Source organism: Camelina sativa, chromosome 8 (genome assembly GCF_000633955.1).
Source record: "Camelina sativa cultivar DH55 chromosome 8, Cs, whole genome shotgun sequence".
NCBI lineage: Eukaryota > Viridiplantae > Streptophyta > Magnoliopsida > Brassicales > Brassicaceae > Camelina > Camelina sativa.
Window position 1 is genome coordinate 1,114,418 of NC_025692.1, and position 19,829 is coordinate 1,134,246.

The window sequence follows — 19,829 nt, forward strand, 5'->3', positions numbered from 1 at the left end:
TTACTATATATACTAATTAATACAACTATGTTATATAGTATGTAAAAATATTGATATAGAAGGGATAAAAACCCAAACAAAAAGGAACACGTTTTGGTTTTGAGTTTTTCCATGAAATCTGGCGTACGTGGAGGAGGACGAGATCCTCGAAATATTTGTATATAGCTTGGTGTTTACGCTATTACGGGCAAACATCATCGTTAATCTTACGACTTGTTGTTGTTTAATGTTTGAATCCCACGATCGATAATAATGTTTTTTCTTTTAATCGAATGCGACAAAAGACAAAAATGGAATACGATTCTACGGTGGTTTGTTACGTTCTGCCTCTCTGTAAAAAGAATGGTTATAATATGTCCTCTATTTTCAAAATTTGGTTTGCTCATGTGCGAACAAGTTTTTAGGTAACCATCTCCGTGTTTAATAACAATCATTTGAATTATTCGGTTTAAACATTATATAGCACATTCAATAATAGTTTTTGATTGATATAAATGGAGCGTGTAGCACACCGTAGATGAAGAGTACGTTTGAGAAAGATCTGTCACATGGCCATGGACAATAAGGGGGTCGAAGCAATTATAAATGATGCTGACGTATTTGATTTGTTTTAACTCAGGGTAAATTGGTGACACTTGACGTCATCAGATATCAGAATCATCAGACCATGTCTCAGCTAACGTTGACAACGGTATCTTACCAAAATATTTTTATGATTATTAAATAATATATAAAGGACAGATTGATCATACATAACATATCATAAAATCGTAATTGCTGAAGAAGTTAATTATAAATAAAAGTACTATTTCTGTTATATCTTATTTAGATGTTTTAATGACTACTCTTATTTGATTTGTAAATGTTGTATATCATGACATGCATGGTTTTCCTAATTATTAGTTGAATTGTTTGAAGTTAAATATAACTAGTAAGTATTAGTCAAAATGTGATTATTGGTGCGACTTTAACAAAGTATTGTATTCAGTGACAAATTGCAACTGGCAATGAACAAGTGAGAATATTCCAAAAGAATATTAACCAACCAAACGTGAATCTTTAATATTCAATCTTTTAAATTGTCATTGACTCATTGTAGTGGAAGATGCACTAGAGTCAGATTTTTCCATGTATACTTTCGGAAGCTATTTATTAGGATATTGACAAGAAAAAAAGAAAAAAAACTCAAAATCAAGAAACAATCACGATTTAGATAACTATAAATAAATTCTTTTATCTAAATATTTTTTTTTTGAATGTAAACAAGTTTTAGTTTTATTCTCATAGTTTTTAAAGATGTCGTAATTACTTATAATTTCTATTTTGAAGAACCAAAATCTTTTTTAAATAATGTTTTAATATACAAGTATATTATGAGTTTATATAACAAATGCAGAAGAAGCACTTAATGGGTCGACAGATTCAGATCATGATGACATCATGGACCGACCACTTGCCTCTGTAATTTTTTTCTTCACAACGAGAAAAAACTGTCAACTTCGGATTGCGTCACGTTTATGTATTTTTTTTTTCTTTTTCTTTTAACGTCTGCGTCGTGTTGGTGCCATAGTTGAATTATTATGTCCAAAGCACTAACAATCATGTTTCTTTCTAATATAGTGACCAGAGTTTTATTTTTCTCCCTCTAATAACCGGAATAAATCTCTGGGAACTCGGACTTAATATCCAATGCCTAGTGAAAAAGTAGAGATATTTTGTTATTTAAAACGTCTACATTGGTTAGAAATAAACCAATGCCTAGTGAAATATAGCAATTTTGTTATTTAAAACGTTTATATTGATTAAAAATAAACCACATTCATTTTCGTGTATGTAAAATTTGATATTTGATTTTAACCCACATTAACAAATCCTCTATCTATTTGAAAAGACCACTGGAGATCACTCTTGTTTTTTTTTTTTTTTTTTTTTTNGATCACTCTTGTTTTTTTTTTCGTTTTCTTGTATTTCAAGACATATAAATTATTTATAATGCCAGTTAACATGACGTCTGAAGTCATGTAGTGTAGAAGTAAGACCGAAGAAAAAAGATACGCCAATAGCTCTTCACAGTACCGAGAACCAGGATTTTGAAAATCGAAGTTCATATCTTACACTGTTGAGACTTAAGAAATTTAGATCTGAAAAATTTGCTCACAACTAGAGGAAAAAGGTTTTTAAAAGCAGAAAGAACCTTTTGTAGCTGTGAGACTTATATAATCAAACTAAATATACTTGCCCATGTTCGAGGGAATAAGAAAGCTTACCCCTTTGCTACGAAAACTCTGGACTCTGTTTTATTCCACTTTCTTAAAGATCTAAGGACAACAAGTTGCTCGGAAAAAAAAAAATCCACTCGAGTTCAGATGGGAGGAATATAATTGTTTTCCTCCACTTTCACGTGGTTTAATCTGAAGAAGACTCAACTTAGTCAACTGGTGATTTTACTCTTTTCGAAATTCATGCCTCAACTTCATCAGTTGTTTGAATCTGGGAGTTTTGACTTCGTCTCTGTAAGCAGGGTTACTCTGTCTCCTGTCTCAAGAATGGTGGCCTCCACAGATACTTTCACTTGATCCTCTGTTTCTTATTAGAAATCTTCGTTTGAAAAGTGTCCTTGACAAATATGCTTTTCACTGATACATGCAAATCCGATCTGTTGAATTTAAAAAGTGTCCTTGCCATTGCCAAATAGGTCTTTGGCTTGCGACTCCAGACACTTCCTTTCGTGTGATACTTCACTGTGATCTCTAAAATTTTCTAAGAAATATGTTCCTTCAGAAAGACATAAAAATTAATTAGAATCACCCTTGGCTAGCATCGTGATCCCAGTCTCACCCATTTACTTGCAAATGAGCTAACTACTTCTGAGAAGTAAATCGAGAAAAAATTTAGTAGTACCTGGGAATTTCTGGGAAAATGCCACAACCATAAAATGTCTCTCCCGGTTTGTCTTCAATGGGAGCATATACAATTGTACGTACAAATGCTTCTCAGACTTTTCCCTTTAACAAAACAACATCACGTCGTCACCATAATATCGAAGTTTATCTACTTTGTGTGTAAACTGGATATCACCAAAGCAAGAGAAAACCCTGTCTCCACAATGTTGATACTATCATCGCAGTCCACATGTACTGTAACAATAACGATTGAGAACTCAAGAATCAAGGGATCAAAAGTTAACGATCGTTGCTCGGAGTTCAAGCTTTCTTACGTATCAATGGATCGAAAGAGAGTTGAATTCAAAGACTTCGGTTTTAGAAAAGCTTTCTCTTTTTATTAAAAATCAAAACAACCACCGTTTACGATACATAGCTAAGAGCATTTATACTCTTCTAAATAATTAACCCTAGATGTCTAAGCTTGAACATCAAACAATGTTCAAACCGACTTAACCTTAAAAGCCAAACGAGAATAATAAAAAACCCAACAAGACAATAAATAAACATAAATATATGGAAAATAAGAAGATAGTAGATGGTGCTGCATCATTATGTTTCCTGGAATCCACAAAAAAAAAAAATGAGAAACCAAAAATCATAGCGAGAGTTACTGTATGGTTTTCTTTGTTATATCTTACTTGTGAGGTCTACTTTGGCTTTCTTCCACTATCTCAAGATCTTTACTTATTGTTTTCTCCCTGTAAGAAAGAGTTAGTCCTGTTTCAAGAATGGTGACTTGAACTCCAAAATCCACAGAAACTTCCACTTGATCCACTGTTTCCAAAAAGAAATCTTCGTTTGAAAAGTAACCTTGCCAAATGTGTTTTTCATGGTACATACGTATGTGATCTGTTGCTGGATTACGCGTCAATTCACGACTTTCAGTTTTAGTCTGAATTTTCACTTAGATTTTTGGAGAGTATTCAGACATCACATCGTTTTGTTGACTCACGTATGGTGCCCACAAGGTAAATCCGACCAGATCAGCAGGATTCAAAGTTTCAGGCACAATAAAAGAGATTGAATGCATCTCATTCTTGACGCTAACCCAGTTAGGAAGGCTTGATCCCGGGATAAAAATTTCCCCATTATCACCCACTGCCAAACCCTGTAACACAAAAGATCAATCTTATAATCATAACTAACGACACTTTCATAGTGACAATAACTATGAGTTAAAGAGTTAAAGGTTGCTCAATCATTTGATATTTAAAAACAAGAACCAATTTAGCATAAACTGAATCAATTCAATAGTTTAGGAAAATATAGAGAGATATATAATAAAACCTGCATGATTCTTTCTCTGTGAGTAGCTGATATGCGGTTGCACATTTCCATGTGGATGACACCAACTTTTTTTAGTTTATGTAGCCCCGGCGTCTCAACAAGGTTGAAACAGTTTGTGAGGTGCAACGATTGTAACACCGAGCATTCTGATAAGTCTTGAGTTCTTTCCAACATGGTACAGTTGCTCGCATGGAAAGATCTCAACTTTTTTGGTAAACTAAACATGGATTGAAGTTCTGAGCAACCATCCATTTTAAGAATCTGTAGACTTGAAAGACCCACAAAATCCATTTGCAAACTACGAAAGTTGTTGCCCTGTAGATCAAGCTCCTCGAGACAAGACAAACTCCCAAGATCATCATTGGAAAAAAAATCATCAGATAGATTGCAGAACCCTAAACGTAAAGTCTTCAGGCAGCTTGGACGGTTTAATAATGAGGGCGGAATAGATAGAGCCGCTTGAGGGCTTCCAACAGAATGTGTTTGGTCTCTGTCTTTCAGTAACTCCTTGCAGCCTTCAAGAGATATTACTTCTAGTTTCTTCAGGCGGGGGATTTGCGTTGTGGCGGTATGATCGGCTTTGAGAGTTTTCGAGGATTCCATTTGACCTAAATCATCATCCAATCTCTTAAGTTGCGAGCAGCCCGAGATAATGAGAATTTCCAGCGATTTCAACTTATCAAGGTCGCCAAGCTTGGTGCAGTCTTTTAGATTTAATAGTATCAGCTTACGATGATTCTCTATCGAATTATGAACCCGAACCAAACTTTTACAATTAACTAATAGCAACTTCTCAAGATTTGGGAGTAATGAAAACTCTGGAGTGTCTGTGAGCTGGAGAGAATGACTGAGGTCAAGGTATTTTAAGTCCTTAAGAGGCCGCTGTAAACAGAATAATCATAAAAGAAAAAAGAATAATCAAACCTCGACAGTGAAGAATACTTTTTCTAATTTCAAAGGAAGCTTAAAAAAAAGAAAATTGTTCTAATTGTTTCACCTGTTGATCAGCCCAAAGTCGTTTAAGGTTGCTGTACTGCATGTCCATGACAACTAAACTTCCCAAATGAAAATCTGTTGGGATGGAGTCTAGAGGAAATCCAAACCAGTAAAGCCATCGTACACGTCTTGGAAATTTTTCATAGCTTCCGTTGAGCTGTACATGACTGAGTTGTAGCAGTCTCAGCTTCTTTAAGTTTGAAAATGCTCAACCTCCAAGTTCTCAACGGGCGTACCTTCGGCCTTCAGGCTGAGTCCTTCAATTGCCTCAGTGCCCTAATATTGAACAAGCAAATTTTATTAAGGAATTAATGTTATACCAAGTCTCTTTTGTAACTTTTGGTTAACGCAGAGGGCTTTTGTTCCTTACATTATAGTTTTCCAATACATCAATAACATCGTCAGGATCCCATAATCTACTCCATCCTTCACAGTTATTCCGAGATGGTCCTCGCACAATTTGTCTTCCCATGTCTCGTAATAAGTCATGCATAATCAGCTTGTTGTCACTGACTGTGATGAGGCACCTTTCCTTTAGCACACTGAGTCCTATGGCAGGGTATAATTTGCATCCATCCAATATGCAGCTTACATAGTCTTCATCCATCCCGATGAAGAAGCAAGATATATCCAAGAATGTATCTTTTTGTACTGCGTCTAGCGCATCAAAGCTGACTTGAAGCTTTGCTTGAATATCAGCATCTGGGATTTGTTTCAACTGTTCCAATGTGCTTTCCCACTCCGAAAGGCTTCTCTTGTAGAGAAAAGCAGCCAAGACTTCCACAGCCAAGGGTAGTCCTCCACAGTATCTAACCAAATCTTTGGATAGCTCACCAAACCCTTCAGGAGGTTTCTCTGTTCTAAAGGCCAGCCAACTTACAAGACCAACAGATTCATCGTAGTTAAGTTCCTTCGGTGAATATATATTTGCAACATCCAGCTGCTCAAGCAAATGCTTGTTCCTGGTTGTAATGAGTATCCTGCTTCCTGGCCCAAAGCAGGTCAAGTCTATTGCGACAGAATTAAACTGCTTAATGTCTTCAACACCATCAATTACAACAAGTACTCTTTTATTGCGAAATCTAATTTTCACTTCGTGATCCATGTTCTTACACTCTGTGTCATACCTCTTGATGATATCCGAAAGAAGTTTTCGCTTAAGATGAACCTTACCATCTGGTGTCATGGAGTATTCTCCAAAGTTTTCTAAGAAACTTGTTCCTTCAAAACGATCTGAGAATTCATTATATGCAGCCTTGGCTAATGTTGTTTTACCAATCCCACCCATTCCGCAGATTCCAATAGTTTGGACACCAACCGAACCAAAGGACATTATCTCATTAATATGGTTTACACGTAGTCTGATACCAACAGCATATTCTGGTATATGCAAGTATGACCTAGACAGCAGTTTCCCGACACGGTTAATTATTTCTTCGATGAAGGTTGATTCATTCCTGAATAAAGCATATCATTAGTTGTTAAAAAAAAGAAGAGAAATAATCCAGCCAGTCTAATAAAACAGCAGAGAAGATAAACTGACCTGCTTTTATTCACGTGAAACCCCCGATATACACGCAACTGCTTCTAAAGCTTCCTTCCACTTTCGCACCTTGCTCTCTGGGTAACGGCTTTCATGTTTAAAAAAAGCTAGATCATATGATCCAAATTGATGGCGCACAACGGATGGTTCAATGTAGTAGAAAATTGGAAGTACTTTTTGTCCGGGTTTACTTTTGCAAAAGTTCATCGAGGCACCAAGAGGATGAAGCATACTTCTCCGATAAAATGACAAGGAGAATTTTGGAGTTTTCAATGGCATTAAACAGGGATCGGGAAATTTCTTCTCCACTTAGTATGTCCATATCGTCATTGAATATGTACGTTTCAGAACTTCTGAGACGAGCAACGAGATGGCTTAAAAATCCATACCGCACATCTGGTCCATGGAAACTTGCAAACACATCATAGGTCCATCGCTCGGTAATCTGTTTCATGGCTTCGTTCATACCTAAAAATAAAATTGGGATATTTTTATTTTTAAGTGTATTCATTACTAGAAGACATACTCTATCATCGGTGAATTAAATCTGAAACAGAGAGACAAAAGTTGACAAAGAGCAAGAGACATCGTTTGCCTACTTACTTGAAAAGCTCTTCGTATAGGCATATTAATATCTCCGGCTCTCCCTCTCCCGAGGGTTTTAGTGTCAGAAGAACTCGGCTAGAAAAATCTTACAATTGGAATCCGGGCTGATATCCGAAACTAGCAACAAGACGAATCGATTAAACAATAGAATATTCAGAATTTCAGATGAACGAGAACAATTGTAGCAGGAACATCTAATTCTAACACATATCTGGTCGTCTTTATCTTTGAACTCTTGGATAGGAAACGCGCATCTTGTTGTTGACTTGTTGTCTTCTTCAATTGACTTATTAATTCCCTTGTTGACAAGTAGTCTAAAGGGTCCAAAATAATTAGGAAATTACATCGTGGCTTCCGCATGGTTGGATATAGAATTCATTATTAACTCTGGTTAGGACTGATTGTGGTTTGAAGATGGTGGGTCTGATTGGTAACATAGTTAAAGCTGTATAGAAAAATTGTAAGCTGAAATTGTAAGCTTTTATAGAATAGTGCAAAGCTGTAAGAAATACTTGTACATAAAAGCTGTATAAAAAAACTGAGAGTAAAACTTTTAATAAAGTTTTTGGTAAAGTTTTTATGATTGGTAAAAATTCAAAGTTGTACAACTTGTAATACTTTGTTTGTGTTACCAATTATATGCATAAAGTTAATTTCATGTATAAAAAATAAAAAAAAATAGAAGCTCATTAAGGTTTAATTTTGTCAAACAAAACTTTTCCCATAAACGAATCGGTCACAATTAATTTCTACAACCATAGAAGAGGGGAACATAGGAGCGAAGATTAATTTAATATTTTAGTAGATAAATGTTGTATATTCCCAAATTTGCATTCAGGAGAAGAATGTATACGTTCGGATGGGACATACATGATACACGCCTTATCATACTACATATGAAAACACGAACATCAATTTAATATTATAATGTAATATCAAAAATTTTATTATATAAATCATTAATTAAAGAAAAATTACAATGATTAGTCAGAACAAAGACAATTATAATTCTTACAAGTAAGGAGATGTTTGTTCTTTCCTAAACAACGACGAAGACAATTAAAACAAAATTGTCTTGGAGTTTCGGTAGGGGGGATCCACCAGTATGAATCCGCTTCATTCTTAACCTCAGGTTCAATTTGAGGACCCTGACTCTTAGGTGAACAAAGACAGACCTTATTACTACAATTTTGGACAATTTGGTTCATTTTATAACAATGAACAGCACATCTATAACAAAACTGTCGTGGACTAATATAGTCTTCAGGTAACCTCAAATGTGTGTCGTATGAAGCCGCTTCATTCTTTACCTCAAATTCAGTTTGAGGACTCTCAACCAGATTGGAAGAAATAAATTTCTCTTTTTGAAGAATTAGAATTCTCCGTAATATTTGATACACCTATAAAAAAAACTGAATAGTGTACAGACAATATACTATTAGAATTGTATAAAATTATGTTTTACATATTTAACGTACGTAACCAAGAACAAACTTACAAGATGAAACAATGGTTAGAAAAATGAGAAATATCTTCATTTTCTCTTTAAATTACCGTGCTTTCAATATGCGTTTGCTACTAATTGTTTTGAGTTTTTTGTTGTGAAATTAAAATGATAGAATATCATATTTATATGGTTCTTTTTTAAGTTACATAAGAGTTACCGTTCTCATCAGCCTTTTGTTATAAGATTGAGGTTAGAAAACTCCACTATTAATTAAAAAGTCAATGTGAACGTATTATACAATAGTTAATGTTGGAAAATTTTGTTCACTATAGGACAATAAACACACATGCGTCACAAAACCGTTCACTTTAGTTTTATTCATGTAATCTTGCTGCAGATGTCATTCTCAAGATGTTGCTGCTAGCTGGAACCATATCTCAGCATCTAACTTCACTAAACTATATGCATATTATTTTCTCATAGTTTCACATTTAAGTTCATTGATACCGCCAAAATTATAATTTGCAATAGGCAATTATAGAGCGTTAATTTTAATGTAAAACGAAACTTTATTACAAGAGATAGACAGATGGCTTTTACAGTACGCATCTTTAGGTTAATAAGATAATAATTTTGTTTCCAAACTTAATGGTTGAAATACATCAATCTTTCTGTCCTCACAGATAAGGGTATACTGACAAAGTGGGAGCCATCCGTCCAAGTTATACTTCCGAAGTAGTAGATGGAATTGCTCTTGTGAGTTGTGGAGACTGTCACTTCAAAGCTTAGCTTCTTGACGAAGGAGTTGAAGAACAGTATGTTGGGCGTTACGGTGATCTCGACACCCAAAGGTGGTTTAACGATGACCGTATATTTGGAGTCGATGGGTCCAACGTTGGTGACGGTTCTAGTGACCGTTACATCTCCATCGAGGAAAGGGGTGGTTATTGACGGCAGATTAAGCTCGAGTATCGATGGCCTAGGACTAGGACAATGATACATACTACTTCTGTTTGCCATTTTTCCGATGGACGTCTCCTCGTACCCAGAAGCACATAGAAACCGCAGGTAGTCTTCTGCGGATGCATCGTAGACAAGACCGGGGTTAGCTGCTTTGGTCGGGTTCACCAATCCTCCTCCAAAGTCAAACGGATCGGCTAGTTTCCCAGACAATCCGTCAGCGAAGATCGGTTCTCCGTAAGGATCAGTTGTGGAAGCTTAATCAATTAAGGAAGGAGTCATTCATCTAAATATTTACATCTAAATATCTAACATAATGTATGTAATTAAGGATTCCTTTTATAACTACCTGTAGTGACGAGAGCGGAATGAATTGCTGCAGGAGACCAGTCACGATGAATGGCTCTGAGGAGCGCAACCACACCGGCGACCACAGGCGTGGACATTGACGTCCCGGACAGAGTAATGAATCCATTCTCGGCACCTGATTTAGATGGAGTGCTAGCAGCCAATATAGCCACACCGGGGCTGCTACATCAGGCTGCGAATATTACGCTGGTATGAGTTGATGAAATTATATAGAGAGAATTGGATATACATCAGGATTAAGTTTTTTTTTTTTTTTACCTTGAGAACGTATGGAGATACTGAATTGGGTCCTCTACTTGAGAACACAGCAACTTTAGTGGCTACAAGTGGACCAGTGAGTGTGATTGCAGAGCTTATCTTTATGGTAGGTGAGCTGTTATTAAAGAGAACAAAAAAAAATATAATAAACAATCGTGACTGCAAATTAGAAAGTATATTATAAACGTACTATATCAGGCCCGCGTATTAACTCCGTATATAAGAAAAAATCGAATTTTTTAAAATATTAATTTTCTTTCATTTGATTTTTTTTAAAAAAAAATTGGATATAGAGTTCACACACTCCATTATGCAATACTATTTTTTAATATATTATTAGATGATAATAAAATTAGATTTTAATTCTATTTACTCAATTTCACTGAGTAACATTTATAATTTTCATATCAAAAAAATGTGTATTGTATCAAATTTAGACCCTACTTAATATTTTTTAAAAACTAAAAATGAATAAAACATAATTCTCAAAAAAAACTGAAAATTAATTTTATCTCATTTTTTAAAAAAGTATCAATATCTTAAATATATTTGTTTCATATTTTGTAATCTCATAAGTAATAGTTTTACAACTTGTCCAACATTATCATAAATTAATCAAAAATTCAAAGACGTTATCATGAGAAAATTATTTTATTTTATGTAAAGGTGAGTATCTACAATTTTTTTTCTTTTAAGATTAATAATTGACAGTATAATTTATTTAATTATTGTATTATAGAAAGTAATTGCATAATTTTCTTAATTCATTTTCTTCAAGAATTATTAATTTAAAATTAGAATTAGTATTATTTTTTATATACAAACTTATAAATGTCTTACTTATGTTAATCCCTTTTATGTATAAATTTAGTTTTATTATATGATTAGTTACAGTAAATAATAATTGCAATTAAATTGCAAATATTTTCCTTATTAATTGCACATATTTTCCTATTGAAATTTGTAATTTAATATATAACTTTCCTATTAGAATTAGTGATATAATAGATTATTTTTGGTTTTATATACTTTCAAAAAAAATTGTAATCCTTTTATTTTTAAATTTTCTTATAATTATTAAATAAATTTTATTTTCACATATGTCAAAATATTATCGATATAATTGACACATGTCGCTATCATATAAATTACTAACTTTGAAAACTAAGGTTTATATAATAAGATCCTGGTGGAACTTATCTAATTCATCATGGTGGCTCCTTGTTCATAGTCTATATTGACTATTATGGGGGAAACCGACGACTTCCACACTATCATCTCTTGTGGAGGCAATGATTACAGCCTTCAGTCCGAATCTGCTAATGTTTTCTAAATAATTATAATCAACTTCTTTACTTTCCGTCAAGAAAACTAACGCCACTTTTCCTTTTGCCGCACTTGTGATCTTGTAGAGGCTATCTATACGTAAATAAGATCGGCTTGGATTTCCAATCCCTTGTATGGGTCTCGTGCCTACAAAGTAATACATTATATTAGGTCTCATGCAAGTGTATTTGTTAAAAAGGAGATGATAGTTAATTATATTACCAGTATAGTAACATTATTCCCTAAATGGAGCGGTATAGGAAACCACCGGTCCAGCGAGGTTGCAGCCACTGTGATTACCCATGGCGCAATGTTATCTAATGTGTAAGCTGTGGGGCCGTCATTTCCGCTTGCACATAGCACTGGGATACCCTTTGACATTGCGTGGAAGGCTCCAAATATGATCTCATTATCGTTGGTTGTTTCCGGGAGTACAGGGATGGACCTGGCTAATGATAGAGACATCACGTCCACCCCATCCTATATGGCATCGTCCATGGCTTTAAGAATGTCCATAGCGGCGCATCCCCCATAGCCGACTCTTTTCCAAGAGACTTTGTAAACGGCAATGCGGGCACTAGGCGCCCCACCTCTTGCCGTCCCCACTCCGAAAACTGTGTTGCTCACATTCGGGACGAAGGCACCTCCCGCTATGGAGGCAACGTGAGTCCCGTGCGCATAGCTATCCCTTGCAGACATGAACTCTTTCTGCTCGATGTAGTCAGATGTTATACCTTCTGTTTTGTTCTTCTGGATGTGACTCTGCATGTAGTAACGGGCTCCGATTAGTTTCTTGTTGCAGTGTTTTTCGGATTCAAATCCTTCACCGTCAACGCACTTTCCTTTCCAACGTGCGGGGATCGGTCCTAACCCTCTGTCGTTGAACAACTCTGATTCGGGCCACACACCTGCGGACACATTTGCAAATATTAATCATTATCTGAAACTATTATACATATATACTTGAAGCTATATAATATCAAAAGAAGATATAATTTTCACCTGAGTTAAAGATGAAAGCATGAAGACATTGGTTGCTACAAGGCTGGTCTGTAGGACTCTGGAAAAGAGGTTGACACGTAGAAACCGTAACGGATATCGAGTGACGTGGCTGTGCTTTTAGAGACTCTTTGATTAGAGAACAAGTTATTATCATATCTATTAAGAAGATTTGGACTTATCCTTTAATAGGAAAGTAGGTCATAGGAGGTATCCTATATATTGTATTATTGGACAAACATGTTGTTTGGCCGATCAAAAAGAATTTTAGAGAACTAAGCGAATAAGCTTTTACGGTTCTTAGGGATTTTGGTTAGATTAAGAATTGGTCAGTGACAAGTCGTGTTGACTGTGTGTAAATCTGATTAAACATATCTTGTAAGATTGTTTAAGTGATTCTTAATAAGAAAAGAAGTTCTTTTCAACATTGGCTGCATCTTCGTTTTTACATAAAAAGGGGATAATGAATTTTAGAGAACTAAGCGAATAAACTTTTAGGGTTCTTAGAGATTTTGGTTAGATTAAGAATCGGTCAGTGACAAGTCGTGTTGACTGTGTGTAAATCTGATTAAACATATCTTGTAAGATTGTTTAAGTGATTCTTAATAAGAATAGAAGTTCTTTTCAATATTTGCTGCATCTTCGTTTTTACAAAAGACGCCTATGATGACATCCTCACCCATTTTTGCATCACGGAGAAGCTCTTTTGGATTGCTTTCGTAAAGCCCCAAGTAGTCGAAGGTTCTTGTTGTTTGCATCTGGTAGTAATGATTCGGCGTCACTTGAACTACGTCAGGATGCTCTGCATATACAAAATTTTGAAGACAAAAACTGTCAACTACGTTCTTACAATAGAATTTGTTTTGTAAATTCTTTTACTGTTTTATATAGAGACCTGAAAGTTTTCTCGCTTGCCAATCAGTCATATGGGCAGCAAATCCTGAGAAGCCATGTCGATAACTGTATATCATGGATTCCCTTGCGTCTTTTTCGCTGTAACAGTAGTATAACCACAAAACGGTCGAGTTACTTTATGTATCGTACTTAATTATATATCCAACAACATTTAATTTCTTGTGTCTAAAGATTTGGGGTTTGTGGTACCTTCCAAACAATGATGCTAACATGCCGATATGTGAAGCAGTAACGAGATCCGGATGACTGTGCTCTACTGCTCCGAGGTAGACTATGTAAACCTATACATGTAATACATGTTAGTCATTCCGTCGCCCAATCTTTTTGCCCTTATTGTGAAATTAAGAAATAACGTAACTAACTGTGTCATATATTACCTTAGTCTGATCTTCATAGGCTCCTCCTACCACAGCACTAACCACCACGACACTGATCAGTGAGAAAACCCACCATGGGACTTGCGAGATCATGTTTAGCTTCAAGTAAAAAACCACGTATTAATAATAAGAAAACCGATTGAACAGCCAAGGAGACAATAGAGAAAGAAAAAAAGTTCAAAAAATTAATTCCATACGACGTAACAGCCGAGAAATAATTCATTCATAGTTTTTTAAGACTTCGAATTGTGTAATGAAAATTTTGTTTTCTTTAGAAACAGCGTGTTTTGCAACAATAAAAAACCATTACCTTGGAAATCGTCACTGCAAGCTCTCTTGTAAATCTCTCTGCAATAACAACAAGAGAATATGTGTCACTTTTTTATTTGAGAAAAACTATAAATAAAAAATTGGTAAGAAACATAAATTGTAATTCATATAGTTGGAAAATTAAGTATGAGTTACCTTAGACTCGAGTAGAAAGTTGTGGTTTGCGACAGATGGAAGAGCAACTATATATATAGGGAGATTGGGGGCAGTAGTAACTTTGAATATAACAATGCACGTATTGAATAATAAGAAAACGATATTTTTTTCTTTTGGTTTTCCTTTGAAAATTGCATAAATAAGAATTCTTTCTATTAATAAATACTCCAATCATGACTGGAAGAGTGGAAAGAGCCTAGGTTGTGTAGTGTTTGATTTATGTAGTAAATTTTAGATGTTATGAAAAGTCAACACGCAAAAAAAAAAACTTTGCTCGTTAAATTTACTAGTACTTGGCAAAACAAATCAAAAAACTTTGCTCGTTACGAATAATGCAGCTTTTCTCACGATTTGTTTTCAAATCTATGCTAATCCAATCCTCTTCAAAATGTATTGCCAAACTGACACGATCCAAGTGTATTTAGCTTCTTTTTTCTTATTTTTTTTTGTCATTAGCCTTGAATGGATATATACATATAGATATTACACCCATTTTTTTTTTTTGGACAAATAGATATTACACCCATTAAAAAGAAAACTTACAAGGATAGACTAAATTATAATTAAAAATAATCAATTTAAGATGTGAACACTCATATATAGTCTTAAGAGATACTATTATCATAAAAAACCCTTTTGAGGTTATTAGAAACAACAACAAAAAAACCATAATCCTAGGAGCAGTGATATATGTGTTCTCTAAAATGGGAAAGCAAGCATTATTATTCTTTGTTAACTAGCTACTATCGTAGATAGCTATATATATCCAGTGGTTGGCACGTTAAGAAAAAAACAATCAATATATATTTTCAAAGCGTCGAGACAAAACTGAACTTTAAGTCTACAAAAAAAGCCTCACACTCTGCTCTGCTACTAGGTATTATTGACGCTGCTAATGCAACTGCAAAAAAGAGAACTTAACTCTGAAAAAAAAAAATATGTATATATATATATGTAAAATAAATTTATGCCATGAATTCTCTAACTACCATCGATCTGTTACAAGAGTTCCTCTTTTGAATGCTGATATCAGCATATTTAATTGTATCCAACGTTATTTTAGGGTGTTGATGATAACCACAGGTAAATTTAAAATAAATCTTGATTTGTATTTCTTGTCTTAATGTCTCTTTCGAGAAACCTAGCTTGAAGTTGCACCATCATTACACATCTATCGTTTGAGGTCTTACGTATATAATGTATTTGTTGTCTTAATGTCTCTTTCGAGAAACTCCACTTGAAGTTGCACCATCATTACACATCTATCGTTTGAGGTCTTACGTATATAATATTAAATGCATAGAATAGGAAAGTGAAAGGTTCGGAGATATATAGGATGGAAGATGATGACTTCTTTAGTGTAAAATGAGAAACGGGAAAAGAGAAAGGTTAAAATGATCATTTGTCCATATATCTTATAGACCATGACCATCTCCAACGGGGTGTTTAAGAGAGTGTTCCATGTATGAAGTGTCCAAAAAAAATTTCAATAATAATGAAAAAAACTATGGAACCGGGTTTAATTTTAGAGTTTTTGGATCTCCTCAAGTGACCATACGTGTCAATTTGTTGTTGGTTGGATAAGTGTATGACACAAAAAAAAAAGAGCTTCGCTCCTAATTTATCTCTCTTGTTTCATCGTCTCATTTGACCAAAAAAAAAAAAAAAAAAAGTTTCATCGTCTCTCTCATCGCATCACGGCCATTGGACGAGATTTTTTCAATCCGAAGCAAACGGAGGAGACATCCACATGTTTCTTTCATTGATCTCTTTCTCATGGTACTGTGATCTAGAGATCATGCTACAACTTCTTCTTTATTTGAGGCTATTGAAATTATTATGTTATGTGATTTTAGAAAAATTGGGTTCTTTGTTGATGTCATTGACTATATCGGAATTCGATTTCAGAGTACGTCTTCTCTCTATCGCTCACTTTACTGATACTGCTTCACGGATTCTCATAGTACTGAAATTGCTACTCTTTGTTGTATTGCATATTGAAGTTTGTTTCCATTTGGTTATTTTTTTTATATGTTTGTATATTGAAGCTGTTCAGGTGATTACCGATGCCTAATGTTTTGAATAGGCCTGCTTAGTCGGTTAATATTATTTTGTTGTTTCAGTCGAAAGGCTGTGTTGATGTATGAAATCGACAATATAAATAATACGAATCTTAATGGGAATAAATCGAAACTGGTCTTTTTATTTACGTAGAATTAAAGTGAGGGTTTACAGAAAATGACAATCAAAGTGTTAAGCGCAGTTAATACGAAAATAATTGCTCTTTTCTCTCTGTTTGCCCAAAAAGTGAATTGTCTTCTCTGACAATGACCTATAGTATTTATAGTAGGTCATTGACCTAGGGTTTCTTCTGGCTCTTCCGCAAATTACGGTTTTGCCCATGCGACCAGATGGGCCAAATCTATGACTTCAGGACCTAAAATCTGGTGGATTTTCTAATTGGGCTTTACCAAATGTTGGGAGCAGAGCCCATATCCAACAGGCTGGATTGTGAAAACGGGGAGCTTTACTCACTCATATCCATTTTGCTGGAGATCAGACATCCCATTCATATGTAGAGCAGTTTCGAGTTGGTATGCTTCATGTTTCATATGAGCTTGAGTTAGGTCTTACTAGTTGGATCATCTATTGCTAGTATAGTGAAGCATTTTGTCTCTTTAGGCCTTGTCTTGAAGATGTGTGTGTGTCAAGTTGTGTGATAACAACTGATAGAAATGTTTTGTGACACGGATTTGAAATTGCAAGAGACTGCAAATTATCAGCTGAAGTTGCAAGGGACTACAAATGTTGCCTTGTGTGTTAAGCATTCTCACTTTTATGTTTACACAAGTTTTTAAAAATTTGAATTTTTAGATCCTCCTATTTTATGAGTTTATTGTATACAGTTTATAAACTTAACCGATATAGAGGCTTTATATTTATGAAAGCTAGCTAACTAATGTATATTGATATAACAAAATAATATAGTATAGTTTTTCCGTAAATCAAAAAGAAAATAAACTACTATTTCAAGAAATCGTTAATTTACGTACTATATATGTCTCCTGGATACAAAAAGTAAACAAAAAGAAAAAAAGAGATAGACCCGTGAAAAAATAAAAATATTGGTATGAAATGTTTCAAAATAGATATGAGAATATTGGTATATATGAAGAGATATGAAAACACGAACATCAATTTAATATTTTTGTAAATAAATGTTGTATATTCCCAAATTTTCATTCAGGAGAAGCATGTATACGTTCGGATGGACATACATGATGTGATCCACGCCTGATCATACTAAAATATATATGAAAACACGAACATCAATTTAATACTATAATGTAATATCAAAAAACTTATTATTAAAGAAGGGTTAGTCAGAACAAAGACAATAATAATTCTTACAAGTAAGGAGATTTTTGTTCTTTCTTAAACAACGACGAAGACAATTATCGAAAGGTCTTCCAAGAACGAATCAACGGTCAAAAGATGAAACAACGTTGATAGAGGGTTCATGGCCGTGATTCTCGCCGGCACGAGAGGAGCTACTCAAAGTAGTGCATTGGCCAATACAAGGGTGATTATGGTTTTATAATTGGGTGAGGCTTGATCTAGAACACAAACTAAAGGCTTTGGATCTTCCTTGGGGCGAGCTAAATTTTCTTGGTAGAATAGGATCCAAGCCTTAGAAGTGATGGCAATAGGGTGGTAGTTGAAACAGACCTAGATTTGAAGAAGGTAATGACAACCGGTATATACCATTGTAGCGATTCAATCCGGGAGTGATGTTCCATCCACAACCTAAGCGAGGCTGGGAGAACACATTTGCAGGCCTTCATAGAGTTGTTGGAGGTTGACAGAAGGTTGGGTTTGGTTGAAAGGCAGATCAAGGATCATCAGGGTTTTGGTCTAAAAGAATTGGCCAGAGTTGAGTTTGGCGACAGTGTTCTAAAAAGATAGCCACAAGACCATTGCAACGAGTTTGATTTCCTTCCCGTGTGATGTCTTCGGTCACGTAAGTCAGAAGAAACAAACATTGAGATGGACTGAAATTAATGAATGGTCCAGCTATGTTCCCTTACCTGATCGATGGAACAGTGAGAAATCCTCCGCATTTCTTTTTGGGAAATCCGATGAAGTTGAGCCATAGCCCGTTTGTCTCTACCTCCCAATTTTTCTTTTTTTTTTTTTTTTTTTTTTTTTTNCAAATAAACTTTAATAAATTATGTAAAGTAAATTTCAATTTACGATTGTTTTTTTTTACTTCCTTTATCATATGTTTTGGAAAACGAATTTGGTTTACAAAGAAAAAATGATATTAACTTGATTCTATTGTTTAGATCATATCGTTGCCATATTGATTGATTTTTATTATTAATAGATCAATACAAATGATGCTTTCTACGTGTTAGTCTATTGAGACGGATATGACCATTATGACTGAGCGATCTGTTGTTCATCAATCATCAGTCATCAGCTCATGTCTTTTTATTTTCTTCTTCACGTGCCAAGTGGCAAGTTATATAAGTAAGCTCTTAAATCTCGTTTTATTTTGAGAAAACTTGAGAAGAAGCAAAGTGCAAAATGCATGTCATAAAATGCTGACTTTTTTTGCGTTTAGAAATGATTAAGGCTCGGTTGACAAAATAAAATAAAATGATCAAGGCTCAATCGAGCGGAACACAGGTACAGAGAGGACAATCAAGTTTGGGTAAGCCATGTTGGGAACATTACTTTTCAAATTGTCTCGGAAAAAAAAAATATATATATATATATATATTCAAATACTATTTTAAAGTTAATGTCTTTTTTTACGTAACATCATCATCATAAATGTATAATTTGCTTCCGAGTGCAAATAATGGAATATTTTAAATCTTATTAACACTTCCAGTTATATAACCAAAAAAATGTAACTCTCACGAATTGTTTTAATTTCTGAAATCTGAAATTTTGAGATCTCTCATATGATCCTCTAGTGGCTTTGCATCTCCAATGATGTTGAATTGATCATATCTTGATACTGGAGTTCAGATCTAAAGATGAAAATCATGTTTAAACTCAATGCGTTAAACACGACGTTGAGAATGACTACAACACTTTCTTACCAAAAAAAAAATATACTATTTGATTTAAAAACTCAATTTGTCCTCGTTCGATCAAAGTAATTTTGTAAGAGGAAGATATTGGTTTATGATTTAGAAAGAATTTTAATGACTTTAAAAGTTAGGTAAAATATGTTGTTATTCAATCAAGACTTTTAAAAACTCTTTAAAAATTTGGTGTTATTGGTTGTGGATTTGTAAAAA

At 34.4% G+C, this 19,829-nt stretch overlaps 1 protein-coding gene and 1 pseudogene across 2 annotated transcripts; both read right to left on the reverse strand.

Moving 5' to 3' along the window:
- LOC104705463 (TMV resistance protein N) lies at positions 2,143-7,696 on the reverse strand. Of its 2 annotated transcripts, none has more exons than XM_019228236.1 (8): positions 7,375-7,696; positions 6,772-7,239; positions 5,599-6,685; positions 5,230-5,504; positions 4,233-5,114; positions 3,584-4,053; positions 2,902-3,503; positions 2,143-2,775 (listed from the first exon to the last, which is right to left on the reverse strand). In XM_019228236.1, exons 3-4 carry the CDS (start codon positions 6,559-6,561, stop codon positions 5,421-5,423), a joined length of 1,047 nt encoding a protein of 348 aa, XP_019083781.1. In that variant the 5' UTR covers positions 6,562-6,685; positions 6,772-7,239; positions 7,375-7,696; the 3' UTR covers positions 2,143-2,775; positions 2,902-3,503; positions 3,584-4,053; positions 4,233-5,114; positions 5,230-5,420. The 2 variants fall into 2 exon arrangements, with proteins under 2 accessions (XP_019083781.1, XP_010419777.2); XM_010421475.2 differs by having other exon boundaries at positions 7,375-7,691.
- Positions 9,346-14,371, reverse strand: LOC104709098 (annotated as a pseudogene).

What these genes read in the sequence shown, in the direction of transcription:
- LOC104705463 (XM_010421475.2), bottom strand. Translation starts at nt 5,277, where the DNA reads ATGGACATGCAGTACAGCAACCTTAAACGACTTTGGGCTGATCAACAG. An exon ending in GACTTTGGGCTGATCAACAG is followed by an intron (nt 5,115 to 5,229) that starts GTGAAACAATTA and finishes TTCTGTTTACAG; the next exon opens with CGGCCTCTTAAGGACTTAAA. An exon ending in ACAGAGAAAGAATCATGCAG is followed by an intron (nt 4,054 to 4,232) that starts GTTTTATTATAT and finishes TTTGTGTTACAG; the next exon opens with GGTTTGGCAGTGGGTGATAA.